At 53.2% G+C, this 26244-nt stretch overlaps 1 protein-coding gene across 3 annotated transcripts in view; it reads right to left on the bottom strand.

Annotated features, from left to right (window-relative positions):
- The window catches only part of ZFAT (zinc finger and AT-hook domain containing), a 182746-nt gene that overhangs the window by 103061 nt on the left and 53441 nt on the right, over positions 1 to 26244 (bottom strand). For all 3 annotated transcript variants that reach the window (XM_047726975.1, XM_047726974.1, XM_047726973.1), the window contains exons 4-7: positions 13003 to 13191; positions 11096 to 11246; positions 4419 to 5866; positions 3391 to 3623 (exon numbers count right to left, since the gene is read on the bottom strand). In XM_047726975.1, the coding sequence (XP_047582931.1) occupies positions 3391 to 3623; positions 4419 to 5866; positions 11096 to 11246; positions 13003 to 13191 (2021 nt within the window). The remainder of the gene's footprint in view (positions 1 to 3390; positions 3624 to 4418; positions 5867 to 11095; positions 11247 to 13002; positions 13192 to 26244) is intronic.

Here is a 26244-nt window from a genome sequence, read left to right as displayed (position 1 = left end):
TTTATTAATTGCATGATTCCCTTTATACAAAGTCCCCAGCCAGGCCAACCCATGGAACTAGAAAGCAGATTAGCGACTGCCTAGGGCTTGGGGAGGGGAAAGGAGGCAATGTTAGCTAACAGAAGATCTCCCCACCAGGTCAACATTTCCTTGGTAACTTCGGCTTCATTCCAGAAATAAATTACAGGCTCAAAAGACAAATGTTGTCTAAATTCGAAATACTGGAACCCATTTTCATAAATGCCATCTAAGTACATCAGCAACAGAGTCCGCATGCTTCATGGGAACGTTTTCAATATCCTGGTGTGAATACAAAAGGCTTCCCCTTGGTGTGTGCCGCCTACTCTCCTGGGAGCTCCCCACCCCCACAACGCCTCTCCCTAGGCCAAGTTCTATTCATCAAACTCAGAGCCCCTCCTCCAGGCAGCCCTCCTTTACCTTCACCTTGACCTCTCCCGGGCAGTGTGAGAGAAGGACAAGTGTGCTGGCCTCACTTACCCTCCCTCGTTGCTGTACTTCTTCCTGTTTCTCGCCGCCCACCCTTCCTCCCCGCCCCCCCGCCCCGAAACAGAGCAGCCTGGAGGCATGGGGTCATACCCATGTCTGAAACCCCAATGCCCAGCGCGCAGAGGATGGCAGCTCTCGCCTGCATCGGCAAGCTTCAGGGCACCGGAGCACATTCACCTTTAAAAGTGCCTCCAATGGAAGAAATGCAAACATCAAGGAGAGAAATCACACTTCAACAACCTCTAAGAAAACGTGAGAGTTGATGAGAAGCAGGACATCTTGTTTTTACGAGACCCACAGAGTCACACTCCCTTGTCCCTGCTCCTCTCTTGCGGGAATTCTCAGGGACGTTTCATTAGTGTAGCACGAGACACAGCACGGAGAGCATCCACGCAGCCTCTGCTCTCACGGGACAAAGTGGACCTCCAGCACGTTCCTTCCAACAGGGCACAGGTGTCCAAGAGACTCGCCAGAAGGGCGTGGCTGACGGTCTGCCCCGACCACAGTGTGACCGGGGATGAGCCACCGCATGCCTGCACTGAGGCGAAAGAAATATTCCCACCTCCCGGAGGTGGTATGAGAATTATGACAGGGGACCTGGACCACAGGAGAACCAACCATGTCACCACTGTCCCCCCGTCCCCAATGCATCTTCTTAAGTGTTGACATTGCAGACACAACCACAGAAAGTTGAGAAGAGAAACGTCTTTAAATGCCGCTTTTATCAAGATAAATGAAAGCATGTGAAATTGGGTCTTAAGATCTTAGGATGTGTCCCCAACAGGCCCTGATGACCGTGAGGACCAGGGATGTGGCCAGGAGGCTGAGTATCAGCACCCAGACACAAGAAAATGCCTGCGCTCGACCTAGGTCCCTCTGACACACACAACGGACAAGGAAAACGGGTGTGGCGAAACATGGACCCATACACTGAAGGGCTCAGACAACTCCCTCTTCCACGTCAGCCTTCAGCCTCTGTTTCCAAGTCTCCCGACGCAGAGCGGCAAGCCCCCAGGTGAGAAGTGGAATAAATGATAGTGATTCTAATAGTCAGTGGCACACGATGCTTACTCCATGTCAGGCATCGCTCTGAGACATCTACAAATATTCTCTCCCCTCACCCTCCCAAGGGTGGGTAAACTGAGGCATGGGGCAGTTATATGACGCATCTTGAAGTCAGATGCATGGCAAATGGGGGAGCGAGAGTTAAAACCCACAGCATGATTCCTGGTCTTAAATGCCACATCCCAAGTCTGCCCCCAGCATCCTCTCCCCATGTTGGCCTCCTCCCTCTTGACCTTATATACTTTTCTAGCAAAGTCATCGTAACGATTTCTGCCGCCACAGTTCCCCCTGCCCGAGACAATACTGGAAGCACTACCAATCAAACAGCAATTCTGTAAGGCAATGGGAAGAGCCAGCCTTGGTGGCCCACTCAGAGAGAAACAGGTGTGACAGGCAGCAGCGGGCACAGGGTCGACAACACAATCACTGAGCCAGGTTCTTGCCAGAACATCCCACCCTATCCTCCCAGGACCACAGGAGATCTATACACACAGATAAACATACACTGTGTCTGCAAGCATGTATCAAACGTGCACACACATGTACATGTGTCTGTGCATATATGTGCAGATATACGGCATGTATATGTAGGAGACAAATATATACTTTTTAATATGTATTTCATACAGAAGCCTGCCAAGTCTCAGAAAGGGCAAGTGATTTGCCCCGATATCCACAGCCCGTGAGAGTGCTAGAGACGCTATCGGCGGGCATCCAACCCCGAAGCACGGGTCCTGACCCTCCCCACCACACCTGCAACACCCTGACTCCACCCATTAGCCACAGAAAGTGCCACAACGTGAGTGATTTCCGTGCCAGAACACAGTGGAAGTACACTGAGTTTCCAAAGCCTCCTTCTGTGCTGCGGTATGAAAAGGAACACCATTAAAGCAGAACCGCACCTGGGGCTGCGGTGGGAGGGAGGCCTCCTTCAGAACCTGCAGAAGGCTCAAATCACACTCAGGTGTCCGCCCCTTGAGTAACGTGAGAATTTGTAAGAATAAACATTCATTCATAATGTTACATCACCTTCCACCAAAGAATTAAACAAGTTTTATCAGTATGAATGTTAACAGCCTCTTGGATTAAATTATCACTTTTTTTTTTTTAATAAAAATGTTTTGCAGTCAATGTCTTGCAGACGGATGACAACTACCGCCCCCCCCCCCCCCCCCCCCCCCCCCGAGGACGACAGCAGCTGTCCCTGTTTATCACGCTCTCCCGGTGAACCCAACACCGCCTGCCGCTGCCCACGCCCCACCCAACGGAGCCTCTCCACTGCCAGCGGCAGCGCGTGTTCCTCCTAGTACCTCTGTGACTGATAACTCTCTACAACATCGTTTAAGAAATCCTCGCTTTAGGGGCGCCTGGGTGGCTCAGCGGGTTAAAGCCTCTGCCTTCGGCTCAGGTCATGATCCCAGGGTCCTGGGACTGAGCCCTGCATCGGGCTCTCTGCTCAGCAGGGAACCTGCTTCCTCCTCTCTCTCTGCCTGCCTCTCTGCCTACTTGTGATCTCTGTCTGTCAAATAAGTAAATAGAATCTTTAAAATAAAAAATAAAAAATAAAAAAGAAATCCCTGCTTTATTTCTGTTCTGCAAGCTTTTGTAGTTTCTCTCTGATGCTGAGAAATCTGCACAGGAAGGAAGCTTGCTCACCCGAACCATTCTGCGACCTCTGAGACCATCCCTGCGTAGGGAACCCCAGGGGAAGCGTTCTGGCAGGCGTAGCACCTGCTCACGCCAGTGCAGGAAGCAGGACAGCGCCCCAGGCACCAAGGGGAGAGAGCGCCGCGCTCCCGGCGTGGCCGTGCTACTCACCAGCTCCGTGTGGACCTTCAGGTGGGCTTGCAGCTTGTATTTGTCCGGAGTGTTGTAGTCGCAGCCGTCGGTGGGACACTTCAGCAAGATGTTACTGTGCTTCTGAATGACATGGCGCTTAAGGCAGTTTTTGGTGATGGAGGAATAATGGCACTGGGAGCAATGGTATAGGTGTTCCCGCGTGTGGGTGCGCACGTGCATGTCAAAGTGCACCTGGTACCAAAAAAGTTTGCCTAAAAAAACATCGTCACATGAGAACCAGGCAATTTCTTTTATATTGAATTTTATTTTTCCCGTTACAATTTTTTTCTACTCTTCTATATAGCTCCCTCTCCAGCCTGTCCAGGTCACACTTCTCACCTTCCTCATGTCTGTGTGCAAATTACCTTCCAAAGGCAGGAGGCTGTAGACCTAAAGGTGCTGCTACATCTGCATGACGTCAGAACTGGTGGGGGGAACCAGTGTTTCCTGAGGACCAATGAGAGTGCCCAGGACGGCTGTGCGCCTGCGTAGTCAGAGCCTCTATGCTCTACGGACAGCCGGGCCAGAGCGGGGCCTCCTAAGTCTGGGGCCGCCGGCTCTCTGGGAGACTCAGAGGCCAGGCCTGCACCATGAGCCAGAAGGGCTCTATTCGGGGCTCCGGACAGAGAGCCACACGGACAGCATGGCCACAGCTGAAGCTACACTTTACACCTGTCATGAGCCAGGAGAGCAATTTTCCTTTGGTCCTATCTGGCAGAGGTTGTGCGATAAACCACTGCACACATGGGACCACACAGCGCAGCTGACTGTCCAGACCCCCTGGCTGTCCCCAAGAGGCTCCACGTTCGAAACTGGTAATGCAGGAGGCCACCTGTTGCTATCTACAGATGACAAAGGGTAGCTCATTTAGAAGCGGTGCTTTGCAAAGAGACACGAGCTCGAATCAATCACGAGGCGACCCAAAGCAAGCCAGGGATGGCCGGTGCAGCCGGGGCAGCCAGGGCTGGAGCTCAAGCGGCTGCATGCCCCGCTCCGCCTCTCCTTACCACAGTATTCACACTCCAGGTCCCCGTACACCTTCCGGATCCTCTCACACAAGCTGGTGTTCATCTGTCTCTTCTGCAAACCATCCAGGATCTTCATGAACGCGCTGATGCCAGCCCGGTGCTCAGAGGCAGGTGTGCACGAGTCAGACGGGGGCAGGGCCAGGTCCCCTCCACCTGCTCCCAGAGCAGGGTCCGAGGCCTCATCTGGGTTTGACCTGAGGCACCTATCAGGGTCTGGTCCCTCGGGGACGGGCGCAGCTGCTTCCTGCCTCACCCTCGGGGGGCTCTGGGCACCCTGCGCGTCCTGGTTTGCTGCTGCACTTCTGGCCTCTGACAGCAGCGGTGGGACTTCTGGGCCCCGAGTCTGGGACGAGGCTCCGCACGGGGCACCTACAGTCTCCTCCGGAGCAGCACAAGCCTCGGCAGAGGAGGGATCATTCTTCAGCAAAAACCCATCGGAAACCACCGAGTGTGAACGAAGGTCCGCAGCGTCCACAGCAGCTTCCAGCTCGCAGGGTGGCAGGACAGCGCTCTCCGCCTGGGGGGCGGCTAAGGGCACAGGCGGGACAGGCTCCTCCACGGGGGCTTCCGGCTCCTTCCGTCCCTCCCCAGGCTGTGCATCTCCCGGGCCAGCCGCCCCCTTGGGCTCAGTCCCCCCCTGGAACACCAACTCTTCCTCTGTGAGCGGCTGGCCCCCCAGGGCTTCAGGCTGGATGTCCCCGCCAGGCTCCAGGAGGCAGAAGCTCTGGTTGATGGAGCTGGTGAAGACCCCGGTCTCCTGCACAGCCCCATGCGCCTCGCGGATGTGGGCGCGCAGCCGGATGGAGCTGACGAACTTCTTGAGGCATATGGCACAGACGTACACGAAGGGGTGCTTCCTGACATGCAGCTCCAGCGCCTGGTACTTGGTGGCCCCGTGGCCACAGAGCTCGCAGGCAAAGGGCCACTTGTCCCCGTGCACCAGCATGTGGCGGTCACGGTCCAGCTCGTTCTTGAACTTGCGCTCGCAGATGTGGCAGTCATAAAGCAGCTGCCGCTTGCCCTCCCTGGTCATGAGGCAGAGCTCGTCCAGGGCCTCCTTGACCTTCTTGTCCTGCGGGTCGTGCGCGTCTCGGATGTGCTTGATGAGGTTCTTGACGTCCGAGTACTTCTTCTTGCAGAAGCGGCAGTGCTGCTTGATCTTCTTGTGCACACGCTCGATGTGCACCTTGAGGTGCCCCTTGCTCAGGCAGGTGAAGGAGCAGTAGTCGCAGGCGAACTTCTCACCCGTGTGCTTGCGCAGGTGCACGTTGAGGTTGGCCTTGATGGCGCTGGCGTAGCTGCACTGCGGGCACTTGTAGGGCTTCTCGTTGGTGTGGATCCTCAGGTGGGCCTGCAGCGAGTGCTTGAACTTGAAGACCTTGTTGCAGTACTCACACGTGAAGATCTTGAGCTGGGTAGGCCCGAGCCTAGAAACAGACGACAGCACCGTTACCGCTGGGACGCTGTACCTCCTGAAGGACCTCAGATGCCTTCTTAGGAACCAAACACCAAAGGCTCACGGTCAACTAAATGGCACTGAGCAGGACGGCGGGGCCGAGTGTGGGTCCCTGCTCTCAGGGTCCCCCTGGCTGGGGGACAGCAGACAGGTGAGCACGCGGCTGCACGCCCGCATGGCCAGTGTGGACAGGAACACGTGCGGGGGACAAAGAGAAAGAGACATCCAACCTGCACTGGGCAGGTGGGCAATGCAGAAGGAGCTGAGTTGAGGCTTGCAGGAAAAGAAGAGGGAGGCAAGAGGAGAGAGAGAGGGAAGAGGGAGGCGTCATTAACAATGTACACAACAACCAGCTGTGCCACAAAGCTGACCCCCCCCCCCCCCCCCCCCCGCCCAAAGCTGACCCGGACGTATTCCGGCTACGTGACCAGTCGTTACGGGATGAGCTCCGATGGTTCCGTCAGACCAGATGCGACCTGCTCGGGTCTGTCCAGCTGCAACGATCCACACGTGCCTGCTCCTTCAACGAGCTGTCAGGGGGCCCCGCTGCACTTCACTGCCACTCATCAGTCAAAGACCCGCATCCCCATGTCCTCGCAGGGCAAGTGAACTGGCCTTTCTGACTAGGGACCTGGCTGTGGTGCGCTGAGCTCCGCGTCTGCCCTCCTGGCGATAAAGGGTCTGCCAGTGAGCAGAGGTGGGGGCACGTGCTCAGCTAGGCAGGCATGCGTGGGTCTGGCCAGCAGCAGTCAAGGACTTTGGGGCTGAGGGGGGCATGTATTGATGTGCATCCCGCCACGTCCCCCACAACGTCATCAGTAACGGAGCTAATGCCCCAGTCTCCATTGTCCTCCCCCTTCCCCACAGCTAGTTCAGCGCTCACACAGGGCAGAGAGGGCTACTGTTCAACTGTCATGTGTTAACTTCGTTAAGTCACTTATCAATGACTGTCCTTTGTGAGTACCTGCCGATGTGTTTCAGGCCCTGTGTCAGACTTTGTGTCCGGGATGGAGAATAAAAGCATGGTCTGCCTTGTGGATCCTTTCCCTTTCAATATGGCAATGTGTATGAGATGCTCAGAACAGCTCTCAATTACTGAGCAGGTAGTACACCAAGCCTATGCTACGGATTTATTCCCAGCCCTACTGTTAAACCCATCGTAAGGATGACAAAACAGAGTCTCTGCCCGAGGTTATACAACGGGTAAGCAGTGAAGCCAGGACTGGACCCCAAGTGGACTGAGCCTCTAGAGCCTGCACACAGCTCCTCATCCTCTCTGAGGCCTGCTAACACCACGCCCACCACTGCCCTCCCTGGTGTGACCGCACGCAGGGAGAAGGCCCCCTGTACGGGGCTTCCAGTGCCCCAGTACAGCCCTGCCTTGTTTCTGGAATCAGAGAATGACCATCACCAAAGTACTGCAGCAGGCAGCAGGGACAGGAATTGGCAGATGCACCAGACAGGCCAGTGAGGCTTCCTCTCCTCTATAACTGGTCCCTCTGGACATATGTCCAGGTTGTCCATGAAGGTCCTGGAAACACTGATCACCACTTAGCACTGTTAATCAGACACCATTAAGCTGTATCCACCATAACTGTGAAGTCTATATTTACGGAACTGTCCATACAACTGTGTTTGATCAACATGGGTTGCCTTGTCTTTAAATTAAAAATACTTAAACCGATCGTAGTTCATAAACACCAGAGGGTACCGTTCACATAATGTAATTAAAATATTCAAATCTGAAAGTCAGTACTATGCCTGCATGCTAAACCCAAGGCTAATTTCAGGAAACTAATTTGGATCTTTCTCAAATGACAAAGAAACCCAGAAGGTGATAGATTTCATTGGTATAAAGAAGAGTGGAGAATGAAACCCTGGATTCAGAATGTTAATTAAATAAACAAATCACGGTATTTTCTCCTCTAATGCAAGATCTAAATGGTTTAGGAGACTCTTATGCTATCATTTATTTTTTTTGTATCATTATGCAAATACCTGATAAAGCCCACGGTGCCCAGTTTCCCGCCAAGGATAACAAATGTGATGAAGATGCAGAGCAGCCTGCACCGGGCTGTCAGGCGCCAGCCTGGCTCGCGATGACCGTGAACTGAGCGCAGCGTCCACAGGACTGCTGTGTCATTTCACTCCGGGACTCCCCTGCAGGGAAAGAGCCACTCTCGCCCCTGCATTTTAGAAAGTGATCAGGCAGAGCTCTTAAAGGTCAGACCCTTGACGTGGTTATCCGACGTCTGGGAATCTACTGGAAGATAAGCATACAAAATTGGAACAAAGGTGCTCAGTGCACAACTTCTCACAGCCTTGTTAAGAGTGGAAAGCTGCCCACAGGTCCCAACATAAGGAACTAGTTTGCTTGCACGTTTATTTTTTCTACTTCTGTCACTCATTTAAGAAAGGACTCCATGGGGGCGCCTGGGTGGCTCAGTGGGTTAAAGCCTCTGCCTTCGGCTCAGGTCATGATCCCAGGGTCCTGGGATCGAGCCCCGCATCGGGCTCTCTGCTCTGCAGGGAGCCTGCTTCCTCCTCTCTCTTTCTCTCTCTGCCTCCCTCTCTGCCTACTTGTGATCTCTGTCTGTCAAATAAATAAATAAAATCTTAAAAAAAAAAAAAAAAAAAAAAGAAAGGACTCCCGGCGCTGGGGACACAATAGAGACAAAAATTTTCAAACACAACTCATGGTCTCTTGGAGCCCACCTTCCAGAAGAAGGGATGGGCCAGATAACCACAATAGAAATGGGCAGGTAGGGACCACAACCTCCCTGTGGGGATGGGAAAAGACAGAATGATGCTTTCTGAACCCAGACCAGGGCAGACTGATCAGTCTCGGGGGCAGGGCGGGCTGTCCCGAGCACTGAACATTTGAGCAGACAGCTAAGGATGATTAGGAGTTAAGCAAGCCAGGGACAGGGGAAGCATCCAGAAGGAGGAAGAGTCACCTGCAAGGAGACAGCAGAGAAGTACAAGGGGCCCAGAGGGCAAGGGCACCTGCTGGAGCCCGGACACCACAGGCAGCCGATGAGCAGGCAAAGCTGGACAAGTGGTGGGCCCAGGAGGTCCCGCAGGTCAAGTTCTCCTAATACCTTGAGGCCTTGAAGGGTACAACCAGACAGGCATTGTACCAGACCTCACCGGCTACGGTGTGAGGAACTGCGTGGATCAGAGAGCATCCTCATCACAACGTAACAGGTCACTACAGAAGGACCGTGAATGACCCGAGTAACGCAGGAACGCGTGTGCAACATGACTGCGCAGTAAGAGCAAGACACAAAACTTGTATTATAAAATACAAGCTTGATTTCATAAAATACATGGGCTCAAAAAGGGCTGGAAGGAGATACATTAAAAATCTTAACAGTGACTCTAATACAGTAGTGAGATTACAAATGATGTTTATTCTTATAATTTCCTGGACTTCCAAAATTTTCCATAAAATCAGTTCATGTCTTACCTGTGTGACAGCCTACCTGGTATGTTGCTGTAACCTAGAAATTTGTATCTGCATATTACAAAGCAAAATCATCGTGCACAATAAAGTCTCTTTCCTATTTTGTAATTGGTACTATAAAATATTGGCAGAACACATGACAACTGGAATACAGCCTAAATCAGCTGTTTGGATACTGTGTCTATTTGCCTGTTTCCTAGATGGCCAGTTCGCTGAATCCGCCCCCAGCAGACCTTGGAAGAGTACGCAGATAGTTACCTAAGGTCTACAAATCAACTGGAGACCAGAATATCTTCAAATTTAATTCCATGACAGTTTTGCCAAAGGAATGAGTATTTTTACAACTTCATCAATAAATTCCGTTGCTCATAGCTGCAAGCATACAGGGTTGAGGCTACAAATTAACGAAGCATCCCCATGACATATATTTTATCATTTATTCTCACCACTAAAAGAAGTCAGAGTGTACGAGAGACAATCTTATGCCTGGCATAACAGAAGCTCAGAGGAAAACCCACTTGTGTCAAACACAATAGAGTAAAACTTCATCCAGACGACACCCGCGTCTGTCCTGTTCGCTCTCCTCCTCAGGGCCTGGCACGTAACAGGCATTTAATCTGTTGAGCTGAGCCCTAGTAGAAGAGTCTAGAGCCAAGCCAGGTCTGTTGGCTATGCTCTTTTCAAGAACAGCTCATTTCCCCTCTTCGAGAAACAGGTGAACCCCAACGGCGACTGGCATTTTCATTGTCTTTCCTCTCAGCTGGGAAAATGTTTGCAGAGCTCAGATGATCAGTTTGCTAAGCCACCTGGGCAGCACTGATCACAGCTGAGACGGAGACCCAGGGAGGGTGTGGAGAATTAACTACTCATTCACCATGGGGTGTTGACTGACCCAATGTGTTTGGAGGGCAGTTCGCAGTGTTGATTAGTTTTCAGTTCTCATATCCTCTGAGACAGCAATTTCAACTCTAGCAATTTCTGCCGCAGGAAGTCGTGAAGAGGCACAGAAAGATGAAGGTGGCAGAACACTGAGAGCGGCACCGTCCATCAGAAAAAAAAACAGCTACAGAAACTATAGTGCAGCCATCCCATAGCAAATGCTTGTTAAAAAATAGGTACTGGAAAAGATTTTCAAAAAAAAAAAAAAAATTGCTAACAGTGCATTTGCTATTTTGTATTAGAAAACACTAACAAAATTAAAAGGCTATTATTTTAGTGTATCATGAAAAAGTTATGGTGGCCTATGACCAAACTATCAATAGTAGTGACCTCTAGAAGAACTGTGGATGACTTTAACCCTACATCATCTGGAGTGCTGGAACTTTCTACAGGATGCTTGTGTTACTTTTAAAAGTATGGAGGGCAGGGGATTCTTCTCACCATGTATGTGCAGCTTTAAAAATCAACGCATTTACTAACGCCTTTGTTTACGCCTCTTTTACCGAGGTTGAACACACGTTCGCCTAAATAAAACGCTCCGCCTTCATGAAGCCAACTGGTTCTCGGTTCCAAAAGTGTGTGGACCTGCCATGTGTTTCTCATGCAATACAGGCTCAGTCAACACAGAAGAGCCGAAACGGAGGGTCTGACTCCTAGATTAGATCAAGAAACCAATGTCCTCCACAACTCACTTTGCAAACAGAGTCCCGACAAACTAACATGCTGGACCTCTGGCCCGCTACGGCCATCACTGGAGTCCAGCTCCGGCTGGAGGCACACAGACAGACATCTTACCTGCTGGACTTCATGGGCTGTTCGTACGGTGTCTGCTGAATGGCATACTCCTGGTACCCTCTCCGAGGTGCCAGGTCAGCCGTGGTGGCCTCGGGGTTGGAAGCACCTGTCTCCGGGGGCCCGGCCTCCACTGGAACAATCTTGGTAGCACCTGAGATGAAGGTACAAGGCGCCCCGCATTAAAGAGGCGCCACGGGGGGCTCTGACCCCCCCCCACACACAGGAGCCCCGTCCCAGAAGTGTGTGTCTTCACAATGTGGTGCCCTGGCAAGATATGGGTTTTCCTGCAGTTCACACATTTAACTTCTGTGTCTGTGTCTGTGTGTGTTTGTGGAGGGGAAGGGCAAGCGAATCTAGCAGAACGTCCTTCTGGGCCTCCTGAATGGCGCAGTTGGTTGAGTGTCCGACTCTCGGTTTTGGCTCAGGTCACGATCTCAGGGTGGTGAGACAGAGCCCCGCATAGGGCTCTGCACTAAGCATGGAGTCTGCTTGAGATTCGCCCCTCCTGCCCTCTCTCTCTAAAGTAAATAAATAAATCTTTAAAAAAACAAAAATCCTCTGGGGTAATTGTCACTTGATCTATTAAGAAAAAAAAAACACAGAAGACAGGGACATATATACACCTGTTTACTCGCAGGTTTTCCACAGGATCACCTGTGTCCCACTTTGAGTAAATGGAAAACTGCATCATGAGATTACGGAGCCGTGGCTTCAGCTGTGAACAGGAATCCCAGTTGCCAGGGTCCAGTCCCACATACAACATGACCTTACCATCGGGGGGGGGGCCTGTTTCCGCCCTAGCAGATGAAGGATGTGGAGTGAAAAAACTCAAAGGTCCCGCTGCTTGTGCACTTCTAGGATGCAAATGATCGAAGACCTTGTATAGCAGTGGACACGAGCACACACACGTGCATCAAAGCAAAGGCTCCAATCTACCCCATTTCTAGAATAGCAGAGGAATCAATTACACATTTGCCCCCACCTACAGAAAGCTCAAAGGACTGCCATCAATTTTAAAGACGTTACTGCTAACCTCTAGAGATGGCAAAGAACAACAGCCACTCCCTCTCCAAGGTTTTGCTTCCCGGGCCAACACCACCCTGAGGTAAGCTGAGGCAGACACAGCAACTTTCCAAAAAGTTCTAGACACGTGTTTTTCCATGCCTTATTTCCTACTGATCATCCTACTCTGCACTGAGGTATAAAGAGGCACTCACCGGCATTTCCACTTTGAATAAGGAGTAACTACTATTATCATCAAAAAGAGGTGCTTCAAAGGCTGTAGCTGCTCTTAAAATCCTAAAATCCTGCACTTGATTTTAAATATTATTTGACAACTATCACACCAAGTGGATAGGAAAAAAAACATATTACTTTGTAACCCACTATCATAAACTGCTTTTTGTCTAAAGTATCCCTTCCTGAAAGACCTTTTTTTAAAAAGGTAGTATAATATCTCCACTCTATTTTATGTGAGAGGAAAGGGAGACCAAAGTCTCCAATATTCTAAAATATGTGATGAGCCTACTAAAGATGGGCAGAGGGACCATGAGAGTGTGGGTTCTGGGGACCAGGGGCATCCGTCTGGTCGGAGCGGGTCTGTCTCCCACAGGGGCCCCACCGCCAAGGGCAGTAAGCACCCCCGGGACACGGGCTGGGCCAGGGGAGCAGAGGAAAGAAACGTGCCAATCAGGCCTATGGCAGCAACAGGACCCCCTGCCACCTCAGACGCTATCCACAACAGGCCTGCAGGAATGGGCCTGCCATGGTGTCACACAAATGGGTAGCCAGTGCGGGACCCCATCAGTGAGCCAGCTGCCCGGGACCACAGGGTCCAAACTGTCAGGCTGCCTATACAGACTCATTAAAAGATGCCTCTTTTGCCCCTTCCTGCTTGCTGTGGTCACCTGGAATGGCTTCGTGGGCCGTTAAAACCACACTTATGATGGGTTTCTTCACTCCAGAAACTTGCCCGGCCTCCTTTCCTGAGGGGATCTTCTGGACTTTCTCTGTCCTCTGTGTCCGCGGCCTCCTGGGGGTCTTTTCTCGATCATCTTCTTTATACTTCCTTTCCAGTTCAAGATCAGATTCATCACCTAAAGAGCAGACAGTACCTAGATGCATCAAGTGTCCTTTTAGTTCAGTGATGAACTGGAGATTGCACATGACCTTTTCATGGGACAGTAGAGGACATCCCTACAGGTAATATATACACAGCGGTCCTCACTGCTGTCAGGGCCTCTCCCTTTCAGCATTGCCTTTGGATCTTCGGGCTCTCGTCTGATTCAGTAAGTAGTTCCCGCACCGCGGCCAAGGGCCACCATCGGGGCATTGCCACAGCAGGCATAACTCTGCACCTGGGTCTCTCGAAGCCTGCCAGATCGCAGAGCCACCACGGAAGATAGGGTCTCTGAGATTTACAGCCCAGGAAGAACCATTCAAGCCACAACCACTAGCTACCTTCCACTGTGGCTATAAAGGCTGATAAGGTACAGACACAGACCCCATCCTTACAAGCCCTGAAGTCTGGTGGGAGAGACGGGCAAGGACAGTCAGCTGTGCACCAACAGAAATGAGGAGCGACGGAAGAATCGAAAACCATCGGTTCTGCCTGCTGCATACCAACAGCTTCACAGAGACGCGGGGAGATAAACATAAAACTGGGGCAGGGAGTAACAGCCCACTCTTAGAGGGCCTGAGGGCCCCGGAGAGCCAGGGACTCTCCATCCCTGACTGCAGTGCTCACGGACACCAAGCTAGTAACGTGGGTGAGCAAAGCCGCTGAGTGGGGCTCCAGGGACAGAGCACAGGCCCCAGTGCCAGTCAGGGATGCCCTGTCAGGGCTGAGGACAAAGTCACCGGATCTCTTGATTGTTCAAAGAGGACAGAAAATCCAGACTATTTTTTTTTTTAATGAAACCTTCTGATTTTTCAAGGTTGACACTCAACTAAAAAAATCTTAAAACAATGGGAGAGCCAAGCACATGTGTGAGGCTGCCCTGACCCACAGCCCTCCCTGGCCGCTGTGGGAAGCAGGGGTGAGCCATTGGAACATGTTATGTGGGAGAGGGGCAACCCTACATCCGTGCTTTGAACCCGTGCCACCACTGGGGAGGATGAACTGAGTGGGTTCAAAAGACATCAACACGCAAAAGAATGGATGTGTCAGCCACAGAAGGAACAATGCTAACTTCACACGGCTAGACGTGGCAGTGGCCTGAGGGCTAAGAAACACTCCAAGACCAGAAAGGGAAGAATACAAGTGCAAGTGATCCCTTGAATGCCAGCTGCTCCAGACTCCGAAGCAAATACAGGGGAGGAGGGGTAAAGGCATTTTCTGTCTTAGAATCACAACCACAAACCTGAAAGAAACTGCCCAAGAGTCACCCCTTTGGAACGTCAGACAAGCAGAAGGAACCATTCATTACAGCGCAGTGGGGGACACGCAGCCGGGCAGATGGACAGTGGGGTTCAGAGAGCACTGGCAGGGAGGAGGGTGCACACACAGGTCACGTTGGAACCGCGCAGCAATAAGGCAGAAGCTAGAGAAGACTGGAGAAACCAAAGGGAGAGTGCCTGGGGCAACTCGGGAAGTCTGTGCTTGCCAAGATTCAGGTCTGCCTACTGCCAGACCCACACAATAATGGACCAACTCCTGGGGTGGGGACAAGATAAAATGAAGAAGCACAAATTCTCTGGGAGGCCTCCTGGTGGGAGGAAGGCTCTCTCAAGATGAGGCTAGGAAAACAAGTGGCTAATAGGGAGGACTGATCAAAACATACACTAACGTTCTGTGTCTACCGGTGACGTCTTCTGGTGCTTGTCTCCGTAATGAGGGGGTGCCTGCAACATATGCAGACCCGGTGGAAACAGTCTTTAGAGAATTTAATTGCTGGAAAGGGTCCTTAGGCAATCAGTGTGAGCATGAAACATGTTAACACTGAGCTGAATAGAAAAATTAGCAGATGAGAGCATGAATCAGATGGACTGTGCATTACTACTCTCCAAGGCCAAAGGGGAAAGTCAAGGACCACCACACAGGTCCATCCTTTGAGGAACATGACAAGTCCTGCAGGGCTAAGGAACAGGGAAAAACAAGTGACCTGCAAAGTCGTCACTAGGGCTCACATTCTGTGAGGCTGGATTTGCACTATGCCTAATGGGGGGATTTTTTTATATCATGTTGTGGTGACTATATTAAAAACATCTCAAGAAGTCTACACATTGCTTGAATCACAGAATTCTTTATGGGGCCTAGACAGTGGGTGGTACGCACGCAGAAGCCCCTACAGTAGAATATACTGGACGCTCTGAAGAGGTAGAAACAACACGTCGAGGGATTCTTTTTTGCTTTTAAAATGACGTTTCACTTTAAAAAAGAACTCACTCAGGTATACAATTCAGTATGTGGGCGACACAGCAGGAATAGATACGTTCACATTAAAAAGAAAAGAAAAAAAAGCAGGGCCCTGAGAATTTGAGCTTGCCGTGAGCTGAACCCGGGTTAAAGCCAGATGCATGCATACGGCGGCAGCCCGCGGCAGCAGCAGGGATCTCACAGCCAGGCCCTGGACAAACGGGACCCTGACCTTGCTGTAGGCATCGTATGTCAGTTAGGAAGGCACTGAAGAGCAGGCTGCGTGAGGGTGATGGATGGGAGCAAGAAAGGTCTGGAAGAGCCTAAGCTGTCCCAGGGTGGAGAAGAGGAGATGGGGTGAGAATGCCACCTCTCCGCCCACAGGGCTCACGCTTCGGCCACCAAACCCACTGCTGGTGCCCGTGCCTCCTCAAGGGTGGTGCCGCCCGGCTGCAGGGACAGAGAACGCTGCCAGTCCCAGCCCACACCCCGCCCCCACCAGCAGCTGGGGCTACAGACCCTCGGTGCAGTGAATGGGGTCAAGCTGAAATCGGCCAGGGGGCTTCTGGGAGCAGTTTTCCTCCCTAAGAAGAAAGAAACCCCCCTCTTCTTCAACTGGACTTTACCATGTCCACTGCTCGGAACTGAGATAAACACCCAGAAACTACAAGAGATCAAAGTGAAAGATGAGTCAATGCCTTGAGGGTCTCAAAGAGAAAGGCGGACCCCGGGATTTTGAAGGCAGCTACACCACTGAGCCCACCTGGGAACCGCCGGTCCTGAGACCCCATTACCCAAAAGAACAGCCATCCTCATGCTCAAACATACGTGCCGCTGGTGTCTCTGCTACGTTTTCCTGACTATCACACTCTCCAAACCACTCTAGGGCCTGACCCAAGGGTGAGTCAGTTCAAAATTGAAACATGCCCCTGTCCCGGCCCCCTTTAAAGCCCTTCCATGGCTTCCCTCCCATTTCCATAAGGAGAAAGGACTAGATAAAGTCCTCTGGGGATCTGCCATAAATTCTCTCTCCCAGGACCCCTGACCCATCAAGAGAAAGCCTCCCACACACGCGCCCACCACTACTCATCTGCTCACTCCCTGGGGCTAGAACAACCCTGGATGACATTCACCTTGCACACAACACCCTCACCCCCACGTACCCTGCCTTTCCAAAAGACAAACACACACACATGGATTTACGCACGCACACACATGTGCCAACAGATCACCGTATCAATGGCTGGGCTTCTCACGTTGCTTTGCAATTTTCTATTCAGACTCCTCACCATGCTGTGATCTCCTGGAGGGTGGGCCCACATCTTCGTGTTATTTGCACGCCTAGCACAAGCCTGGCACAGAGAAAGGGCCCGTCCTAGGTGACAAGACCTGCTGGGCTGTGCTCAGAGAAACCCAGCTGCAACCAGTGGGCACAAGTCATGACGGGTTTCATCCAGAGAAAGAAATTTCCAGCAGTGAGAGCTGTCCAAGGAGAGATGGGTAGTCTTTAGTGATGCATCTCCAAGGACAGTTTTCAAGGAAGCTTCGGATCCCGTCTGTGACGCTGTGGGAAGACTGCACCACCTGGGAGTCAGACTGGGCAGCCTCTGCGTCTCTGAACTCTCGGCTGACTCACAGGGAGATGGCACTTCGCTGGAGGAGCCCGGCCGTGGAAAGCACGGGGGCAGGGACAAGAGAGGCCGGGGGAATGAGCAATAGGGGACAGTAAAGGGAAACTCTGAGCAAGACACTGGGTGAGAGACCACTCTGCACCTCCCTCCCTCCCAGACGGCCTGAAAGTCCAGTTCGTGCTTTGTGAGGTCCTGACCACCCCCCACAGAAATGCCAGTGAGGCTCTGGCTGTGTCCCCTCGGCCCCTGCCCCCCTCCGGCAGCAGCTCCAGGGGACAGCTCACACTGACCATGCCCTCCAGCATCCCACCTCTGCTGCGCACGGTGCCCTTCGGGGTCCCCGCTGAGCCCAGAAGTGAAGACGGCTCAATATGATGGGGGCCGAGCCTTCATCAATGAGGGATGGGAGCCAGCACATAACCGCTCTGGGCTCCTGACTTGGGGGACACTTCTGGAAGTCATTCTGAAGCTTCAGGATCCTCAAAGAGTCAAACCTCTGCTGAGGGCAGCCGTGAGCCAATAACGAAGCCTCGGCTCTCCTCCCTCCCTGTCTCACCTCCCCACTCCTTCACTCCTGCCTCCTGGGATCACCCAGAAACTGTCCACAGCCACGGCCACATCCAGGGGAACAGATGCTAAGACGCCTTCCATTAAAGACTGCCCCAGGGGTGCCTGGGTGGCTCAGTGAGTTAAAGCGTCTGCCTTCGGTCCTGGGATCAAGCCCCACGTCTGGCTCTCTGCTCAGCAGGGAGCCTGCTTCCTCCTCTCTCTTTCTCTGCCTCTCTGCCTACTTGTGATCTTTGTCTGTCAGATAAATAAAGAAAATCTTAAAAAAAAAAAAAAAGACTGCCCAAATACACAACCTGCCTCGATTCTCCGTGGCCTCATGCAACGTGGAACCACAGCCCATTCAGCTGCACTCCCTTCTCCAGAGCTTCTGCAGTCTCCGTGCAAATTTTTCCCACTGACTCAGGCACCACGTGGCAAGCACTGTCCTCAGCAGCCTTGGAAATGATTCTTGGAGATGGTGTGACTTGGTCCCTTCAGCAAGGGAGCACCATGGATAGAACAAAGCTCCCACGGGAAAAGGAGCATGTGCGTTCAGGGAGCAGCAAATCATTCCAGGTAGAACATGAAGCGTGAGAGGCGAGAGCTGAGAGCTGAGAGGGTGAAGAAAGACAGGCAGACACAGCCCACAGTGACCCTCAACGCCACCCAGAGACTCCGGGCTACACACACAGGCATCGACTCAGAGAAATGAGGGGTCATCTACAGCGCTCCTGCGAGCCAAGCTCCTGACAGTCCCCCGGCTCTCCCACAGCCGGCACGACTACCGACTACCGAGTCTTCATGCCCCGCCATGGCAGAAGCACACAGTAGGTGTTCAACATCTGTCCTTGGAAAGGAGGGAGAATGGAGGGAAAGGGAGAAGAGCTGAAGAAAAGCCTTGCTGGTGATTTTGTGCTCATTCCCACGTGGACACCTGATCAGCTCTGCTTGCGCCTGAATTTCCTGCAGCCTCACCGGACCCACCTCTGTACTCTTCAAAGACGTCTCTTCTCTACTGAAAGGTCTCGTGGGCTCAGCCCCCAGGTCCCGCCGGTGCGCGCTTTCCCGAGGCTTGCTGATCGCACCTGCCCAGACACACTGTAGATACTCGCCTGCTTCTGCTGAGTTACTGACTTTTTAAACTTTCCACCTCATCCCAGCTAACACCTGAATTCCTCTTGGTTTCTTTTTCCATCCGAAATCTAACAGCTCCGCGGCGGGTGCCGGTGTGTGCCCTGCACAAGGCTGCTGGTGAGCCACAAAGGGCCCGCTGGAGGACCTCATGACAGAGGTGGTGGGGACATCCTGCACCCCAGTGTCGGGGGGCCTGGGGCCAGACTCCACCCGATCACTTCCAGTGGGACTTTGGAAACTACTTCACCTCCATAAAATCCCTCAGAAAAAAAATAAAATAATGGCATGGGCCCCAAAGACGGCTTTGAAGATGAAATGACACAGTTCACATGCAAGTCCCCTCACACATTAAACACCCATCGCCTCCACCCTGTCCTGGGAACACCTGGGATACGGTCCCATGCCCTCAAGACTCCTCTCACCCACCTGCCTTCACAGTCCACCCTGACGACACGGTCTGAGTCAGCTCGGGCGGCTGCCACAGATCGCCACAGACCAGGGGCTTACAAACAGCAGAGTCTGTTCCCCACGGCTCTGGAGGCTGGAATTCCGGGACTGAGGCAGACCTGGGGCCAGGAGAGAGTCGGCTTCCTGGTTCTTGGCACCTTCTTGTATGTCCTCACGTGGAGGAGGGGGTGAGGGGGTACCTGGGGCCTCATTCACGAGGGCTCTGCCCTCCAGACCCAATCATCTCCCAAACAGTCCTCCTTTTGATACCATCATCTTGGGGATCAGGATTTCAGCACAGGAATCTGTGCCAGGGGAGGAAGGGGCCTGGGGACACAAACACTCAGACCACAGCAGGCTCCTATAGAAGAAACAGAGTCGGTAGCCAGAGGCGATCCTGAGGCACAAGCCTCCCCAACCCTGTCCCCTCGTCATCTGTTGGTCTGTCCTTCTGATGTCCCTCTCAGAACAGGTTCTGTCCGGGACAAAAGCTCAGCTCTCCGTGGAGAGCAATGGGAGGGAGACCCTTACCCACGCGTCCCTACGAGGAACACAGCCCTCCTCCTCTGCTCAGAGGACCTGAATCCTTCCCAAGATATCCTGCTTTGGATTCGGCTTTGCTTTTAAGACATTTAACACCCCTGCCATGCCAAGTGAGCAAATACCTAACACAACTTGCTCCACCAGCATTAGCAACAATTACAATTTAAAACGTCTTGGGCAATGACAGAGCAGGAGGCCAAGAAAGCAACAGTAAAGAAAGTCCAGGGACCACCGCGGAATCAGTGATCCTAAAGGTGGAGGGGCAGATGGTGGCAGGGAGTCACTGCACAGCTGCCTGTCCTCAGGCCGTTACCACCACACCCCCAACTCAAAGGCAAGCAGTCTATGCGGGCAACTAGTCTGGGAACACAGACCTCTCCCTATTCCCCACAGACAGCTTGAGGTGACCTGCCGGGAAGTGTCTGGCCTGGACAGGTGTGAGAGCCCCCTGAGCTCTGATTTACTAAGTTGGCTTTAAAGAATAAACCATTGGCAGTCTCGACTATCTCGACCATGACCACCACGCGCAAACCCACTGCCGCGAGCCTTCCAGGAAACGCAAGGTGAAGTGTCGTGCAGACAGCCACACTCCAGGGTGACCAGACCGGCCCCTCTTCACCTCGGGCAAAGGTGACAACAGAAGAGGAGCATGGCATGACGCACACCTGAGTGTCTCCCTGCCTCCCCCACAGGCTGCTGCTGCTTAAGTCTCCCGTCTCCCTCCACTCCAGCCTCCTCCCCAGAGCTTCTGGATGGGACATGCACGGCAATTCTGCAGCAAGGCGGTGGGGGGGTGGGGGTTGTCTGGTGTCCAGTCTGTGGCAGTAATAATCGGCACTGACCTCCTAAGGACCCTCCCCTGAGAAGTCCCGGCCCTCTGTCCACATCTGCCACCCAAACTCTCCCATGATTGTCTGTCCTTTGGCCACGCTCGCTCCAGACACAACACTATTGGAACCCGTGGCCAATTAAACCGCCAAGCTCTGCGGCCACATTCACTTTTATTTCCACTTGGCTCTACTTGGTTATGACTCCGAAGGGCCAAGACCACTGTGGGTCTGACTTCAAAGCCTGTCTCTCCAGTTTGCCAGCCTGCTTGCCGGTTACCCTCCTCGCTCTGGTTAAGTATTCATGTCAAGCACTGCTCTTCTGAAAACAGAATTTCTCTATAATAGCAAGTTCAACAGTAATTTTCTACCACTTAATAAAACATTCTCTTTGTAAACGGACGTCTCACTCTCCTCCTATTTCCAGATCTTTTCAGGGTCTGTCCTTCTTAAATCAAACATCATTTTGCACAAAAGAAATAAATATTTCCTTCATATTATCAAAGAACTAAGGATGTACTGGTTCTCTACTAGTCACAGTTCGTTCCACAGACCCTTATGGAGGGCCAGGAACCGTCCTAGGCATTGGGGACACTGTGCATACCAAACAGAGAAAGATCCATGTTTCCTGCAATGTACTGCTAGTAGGGACATTCAGTATCTTTAAAACATGATAAACAGGTAAATTACATAGTACGTTAGAAGATAATCAGGCACTTGGAAGCTGGGCAGGTCCAAATGTTCAGTGTGGACTCAAGTGCTCTAGTTCCGATCTAACAAACACAACTCACACAATCATTTCCTACTGATGAGGACAGTCACTGTGATGTGGCTTATTTACTTACTTGATGGCTCGGTCGTGTCTGGTCCCTGCAGTGATGGGAGTGCCGTGAAGCACGGCAGGGTTTAGTCCACTTTGCAGGAAACCTAGGGACTCGATCAAGTGGTGAGCCGCCAGGACCTCACACTTCAGCAAGCGGGAAAGTCAGCCTTTCATTAAACAGAGAATGAATGGAGGCCCCTTGGGTGCCTGGCTGTGGGGACCCAGGGAAGAAGCAGGCCCACTCTTACCCCCAGAGAGCTCTGGAGCTCACCCACAGACCACTGCCCCAACCCTGAGCATGCTACACATGTCACCCCCTCCTTCGGTCCCCGGGCGCTTATGAAGTTGCTCTGTCCCTCAGCCCGTCCTAAAGATTGGGCTCAGTGAGGGGGAGAGGCAACAGGACTGAGAGACCCTCCCCGGTAGGCAGCAGACCCAACATCACACCCACGTCCGTCTGTGTTAGAGCGAGGGCTTCCCACTGCCCCCTCCTGCCTCTGCTGGGCGCAGGAGAGAAGTTTACACTGAGTCCATGTACAGGACCCACCTGAATCCCCAGGCTCCACGGCTGAGAGGACAGATGGCCCAGAAGTGATCTGCACTGCCACCCTCTGCTCTGTCCCCGGGGAAAGCAGCTGGGTGACAGGTGCTCACGTACCTCGGCACGCAAACACTGCCCCTGAACAACTTCTTTCCTCTAGCCCACTGCCCTCTAACAGGGGTCGTCGATGCAGAAGGCCAAGGGGGGGCAGGCTGGCATTGCTCAGGGTACCTTCTGTCGAGGCCCTGCGGGCAGCAAGAGGCCATCTGCTCCCAACAGCCGCCCGTGCCCCCCACCTGCCTGCCAGACTAAGACCCACTGCGCTATCGGCCACACAGCTGGCCACCCTGATCGCCACACCAGCCCCCTGCACCCGGGGCCGAGCACTTACAATCCCATCATGGCTGGTCAGTGGCATGCCCAGCGCTCCTGCTCTGCAGCCAGCTCCCTGCCAGGGAGAGGCAATTCTTGGGCAGTGAAGAAAACCAGAGTCTGGGTTGCAGTCACACAGGGAAAGGCCGACATGTTCCCTGCACTGAGACAGACGAAGGTCTCTGGCAATACACAAGGTGAACTACAGGTGGCTCTTTGGTGACGGCAGGATGCTGACACCAGGCTGACACCGACTACGCTGGGATAACCCACTCAGCCCTGTTTCAGAGACTGCCCAGCTGACCCCCTGGGCCTACACAGCGTGCCGGATGAGGAGCAGCCGGCCAGCCGGTGTCTCTGAACGAACAGCAGCCCTTGTGGAAAACAAAGCTGCTGGTGGCAGCTGGGGGAAGGGAGCACCCGGGCCACCCCTCAAGGCTTCTACACGCTCTTCTTAAGGGAAACCATCGTCCAAATATCTTGCTTTGTGTGATAATTACACAATTACGGGTGATAATTACACAATTAATTCTAAAGTAGTATTTTGTCTTCAAATTGTACTAGAAGCCTAAAATAACTCCACTGAGCTCTAGAAAAGGCCCCTGATCCAGCAGAAAACAGGATGTGATTTCGGTGAGATGGACAGCGGAAACCTGCCTGAGGGAGGGGCCCGAGGTCACCCACTTCACACCATGTCACGTCACGGAATCCCAGTGTGACCCTCACTGCGTGAGGAGGGCGCTTCTGCGATGCTTTTAGCCCCAGAACACTTTTCAACTGAATCATTTAAGCAGTTTCAACATAAACAATCGATAAAGGGGCGTGACTTCTCTGGTTAAAGCGTCTGGGGTCCCCCTCGCCACGCTGCCCCACCCCCGAACCATCCATCCTGAGCCGCAAGCACCTCTGAAAGGCCCCGGGAACAGCTTGAACACTGGCGGCTGAGTGTGCACGAGGCCAGGCCGGGTCAACTACACTCCAACCAGATGGTCACTCTGAGCGGCCACGGCAGAGGCCGGCTGCGTGAGCGGCGTCGGTCCGGAGCTCTCTGAGCGTGCGGTCTGCACGTGCAGAGCGAGATGCTGCGAGCTCGAGCAGGGGAAGGCGGCTCGGCGAAGCACGCACAGTCATCCCTCGGGACGCGTATGCAGCCGTGGGGCTGACACCCACCTCGGGCCTGGGGCTGGGCTTCCTGTGCCTCGAGTCTCAGTCCGCTGCGAACCCGGACAAGAGAGCTGCCCGAGGGCCGGCCTCCCCCAGCCCCCCACTCGTGCGTTCCGCCGAATCACTGACATTCTGGGAACTATGACTTTTAATTTCTTGACGTCCGTGCGTTATTGCTCTTCAAGCCCAGCACACGATCGGAGCTCCTTATATTTCATCTCCTTTCACGACGGAGTTTAAGAGCAATGGCACAGCACAAAGCGGAATGCGGAGCCTGCTGCAGAAGCACCTGTTCACAGACGGGTGTGCGCGGCCTAAGGGCTGAGGACTCTGCCTCCCGCCCCACATCTAAGACAGGGCCTGGGGCCAGCATAGGCAGGAAGGTGCTCAGACTACAAAACCAGAGGCAGAATCACTTCAGGGGTGGAGACCAAGCATCTGTTCCATTCTAAGGGCAATGAGCAAAAGCTCAGAGCCCGGCAGTGTTCTAGGAAGTCCCCTCGAGCCCCCCCACCTTCACCCAGCTGTGCGGCTCCCACAGGAGCTCCCCTGCCCTCGCGCCTCCCTGGGGTCTGGCCACTGGCGGCAGCGGCAGGAAACGGGGCAGGGGCGGTCCACCCCGGGTCCCCACCTGCTGACTCATCTGAGCTTGCTTCATGCTCTAACCCCCACTAGCCCTTGGAGCTCCGGGGACCGCTCCCCCCACTGCCTCTATACCCAGGTTGTTAGCAACATCTCGTGACCCCACCGTCCAGTTTCCCAGAGGACCTAAACCTTTAATACAGGATCCCCTTATTCAACCGTCAAGCTGCCAATTCAAGCACACCATGTGCTTCCAGCCCACATCCATTATCCTCCAGTCACCCCCAGATGACTCCACTTCCCAACCTCCATCTTGTCAGCGGGTTGGCATGAGCCACGTTCCCAAGACCAACGGCCCCTATCCTAGCTTCCACTCATTTCATCTCCCAGCCTGCCTGTGCTGCTCCCCCTTACAGGCAGCCTCCTGCTCTCCCTGTCCCTCCGCATGCTCAGCAGCAGGGGCCTTGGGAACCTCTGCCCAGTGGATGCCCCATCCACTTGGGCCCTCAACAGAGGGTGGCCCCAAGCCTAGGGCTCCAATCCACGCAGATAACATCCCTGGGACACCAACAGTCCCCCCAAGTCCACATGCGACCAGAAGTAACAAGTCATCTCTTCCCCAAACCTGCTTCTTCCTTGGGTTCTCAAGACTGGCAGGACCCATCCTCCACCCCAGCACCCCAGCCAACACCAACACCTGCTCCCACTCCCTCCCTCTTGCTTCCCACCCACTCCAACCTCCGCCCAGGCCCTGGCAATCAGAGCTCTCGAATACGGCCGCTTCCCTCTACTTCCAAGGCCACTGCTGAATTCAGATACGTGGACCCTCATCAAGACCACCACACCATGTCCCACTGACCACATACGGCCAGGGAGCCTTAAGGGAGGCTGATGCCTCTGCCAGGGCTGGCACTCTCCTTCCCATCCCCTTCCCCTCCCCTCCCCTCCACTTCCACCCCCCTCCTCAGAATCCAAGGCCCACGTGGCCTTCCAACTTCAGCCCAAGTCATCCCTGACCACCACCCTGCCCTCCCAGGCTGCCTCCCCCGCAGCTTCTCCGCGCACCCTTCAGAATTCATTGTGACGTCGACAGGTGCTCCTCACACTTACCACGAAGTGCTAAGATTATTCTGCCCGGACCCGGAAGCTCTGAACAACTTTGCTGCACGAACTGTCTTCCTTACTGTCACATAGCCAGCAACAACCCCGTGCCCGGCAGTCGGACAGCGCCTACGCACTCAGCACTTCTCACGAATCATGAATGACCCATGGCAGAAGCTCAAAAATATTCCCATTTTCCTCAACCCCTAACCACCCCCCCCCCACACACACATTCCCATTTTCCTCAACCCCTAACCACACACCACACACACACACACACACACACACACCCTTACCTCTGATGAGCTCCTCTGACCTTAAAAGAAAAACTAAACCCCTCTGATGAAAGATCTCCTTGTTCCTTGCTCCCCATCCCCTCCTGTCTCGGAGGGGATCCTCTGGGAGGGACACTGTTCCATTTTCCGACCCCACACTCAGCAGTGGGATCCGTGTTCGCATTTGTATCGCTGAGTTCCCCACAGGCCTTCCAAAAGCCCCTACAGGTACTAACACTCTAGCCGGGCAGGCAGACTCGGCCAAGGGCAGGTGAAGAGTTAAGAGTACAGGCAATCAGACATTTGAAGAAATTAACTCATATGCACTCATTTATAATTAACGCTGCACTAATGTTCTCAAGTACCTATTCTAAATTGCCCGAGAACTAATTAAATCTCAGAACACCCCAGAGAGTAAAGTGTTATCAGCCACATTAATAAAAAGCTCAGAACAGTTGTCAGAACAGCAGACAGATAAGGGATTATATTCTGGGACTCTGGCACCAATTCACTCCACACTGCTAAGACAGCAGTTTCTGGAACTTACTAGCCCACGCTCATTCCATCGGACCTGCTGAATACACATCACTTTTGCTTCTGCGCGTCCCCTCAGGCCTTCTCCCATCATCCCGGCTGTCTTGCTCCGAAGGAAAGCCAGGCAAGCACCTGCTTCCGGCAGTGACCCCATGGAGTGACAGCCATGAAAAGAAGCACCTGAGGGACACGAGGCCTTTGTCTTCCATGCAACCCCTGTTCTCGCTACCTGACCGCACCTGCAGGCTTGTGTCCCAACCATCATGAAG

Source organism: Lutra lutra, chromosome 4 (genome assembly GCF_902655055.1).
Source record: "Lutra lutra chromosome 4, mLutLut1.2, whole genome shotgun sequence".
Classification (NCBI taxonomy): Eukaryota; Metazoa; Chordata; class Mammalia; order Carnivora; family Mustelidae; genus Lutra; species Lutra lutra.
This window is presented reverse-complemented; position numbering and strand designations above follow the sequence as displayed.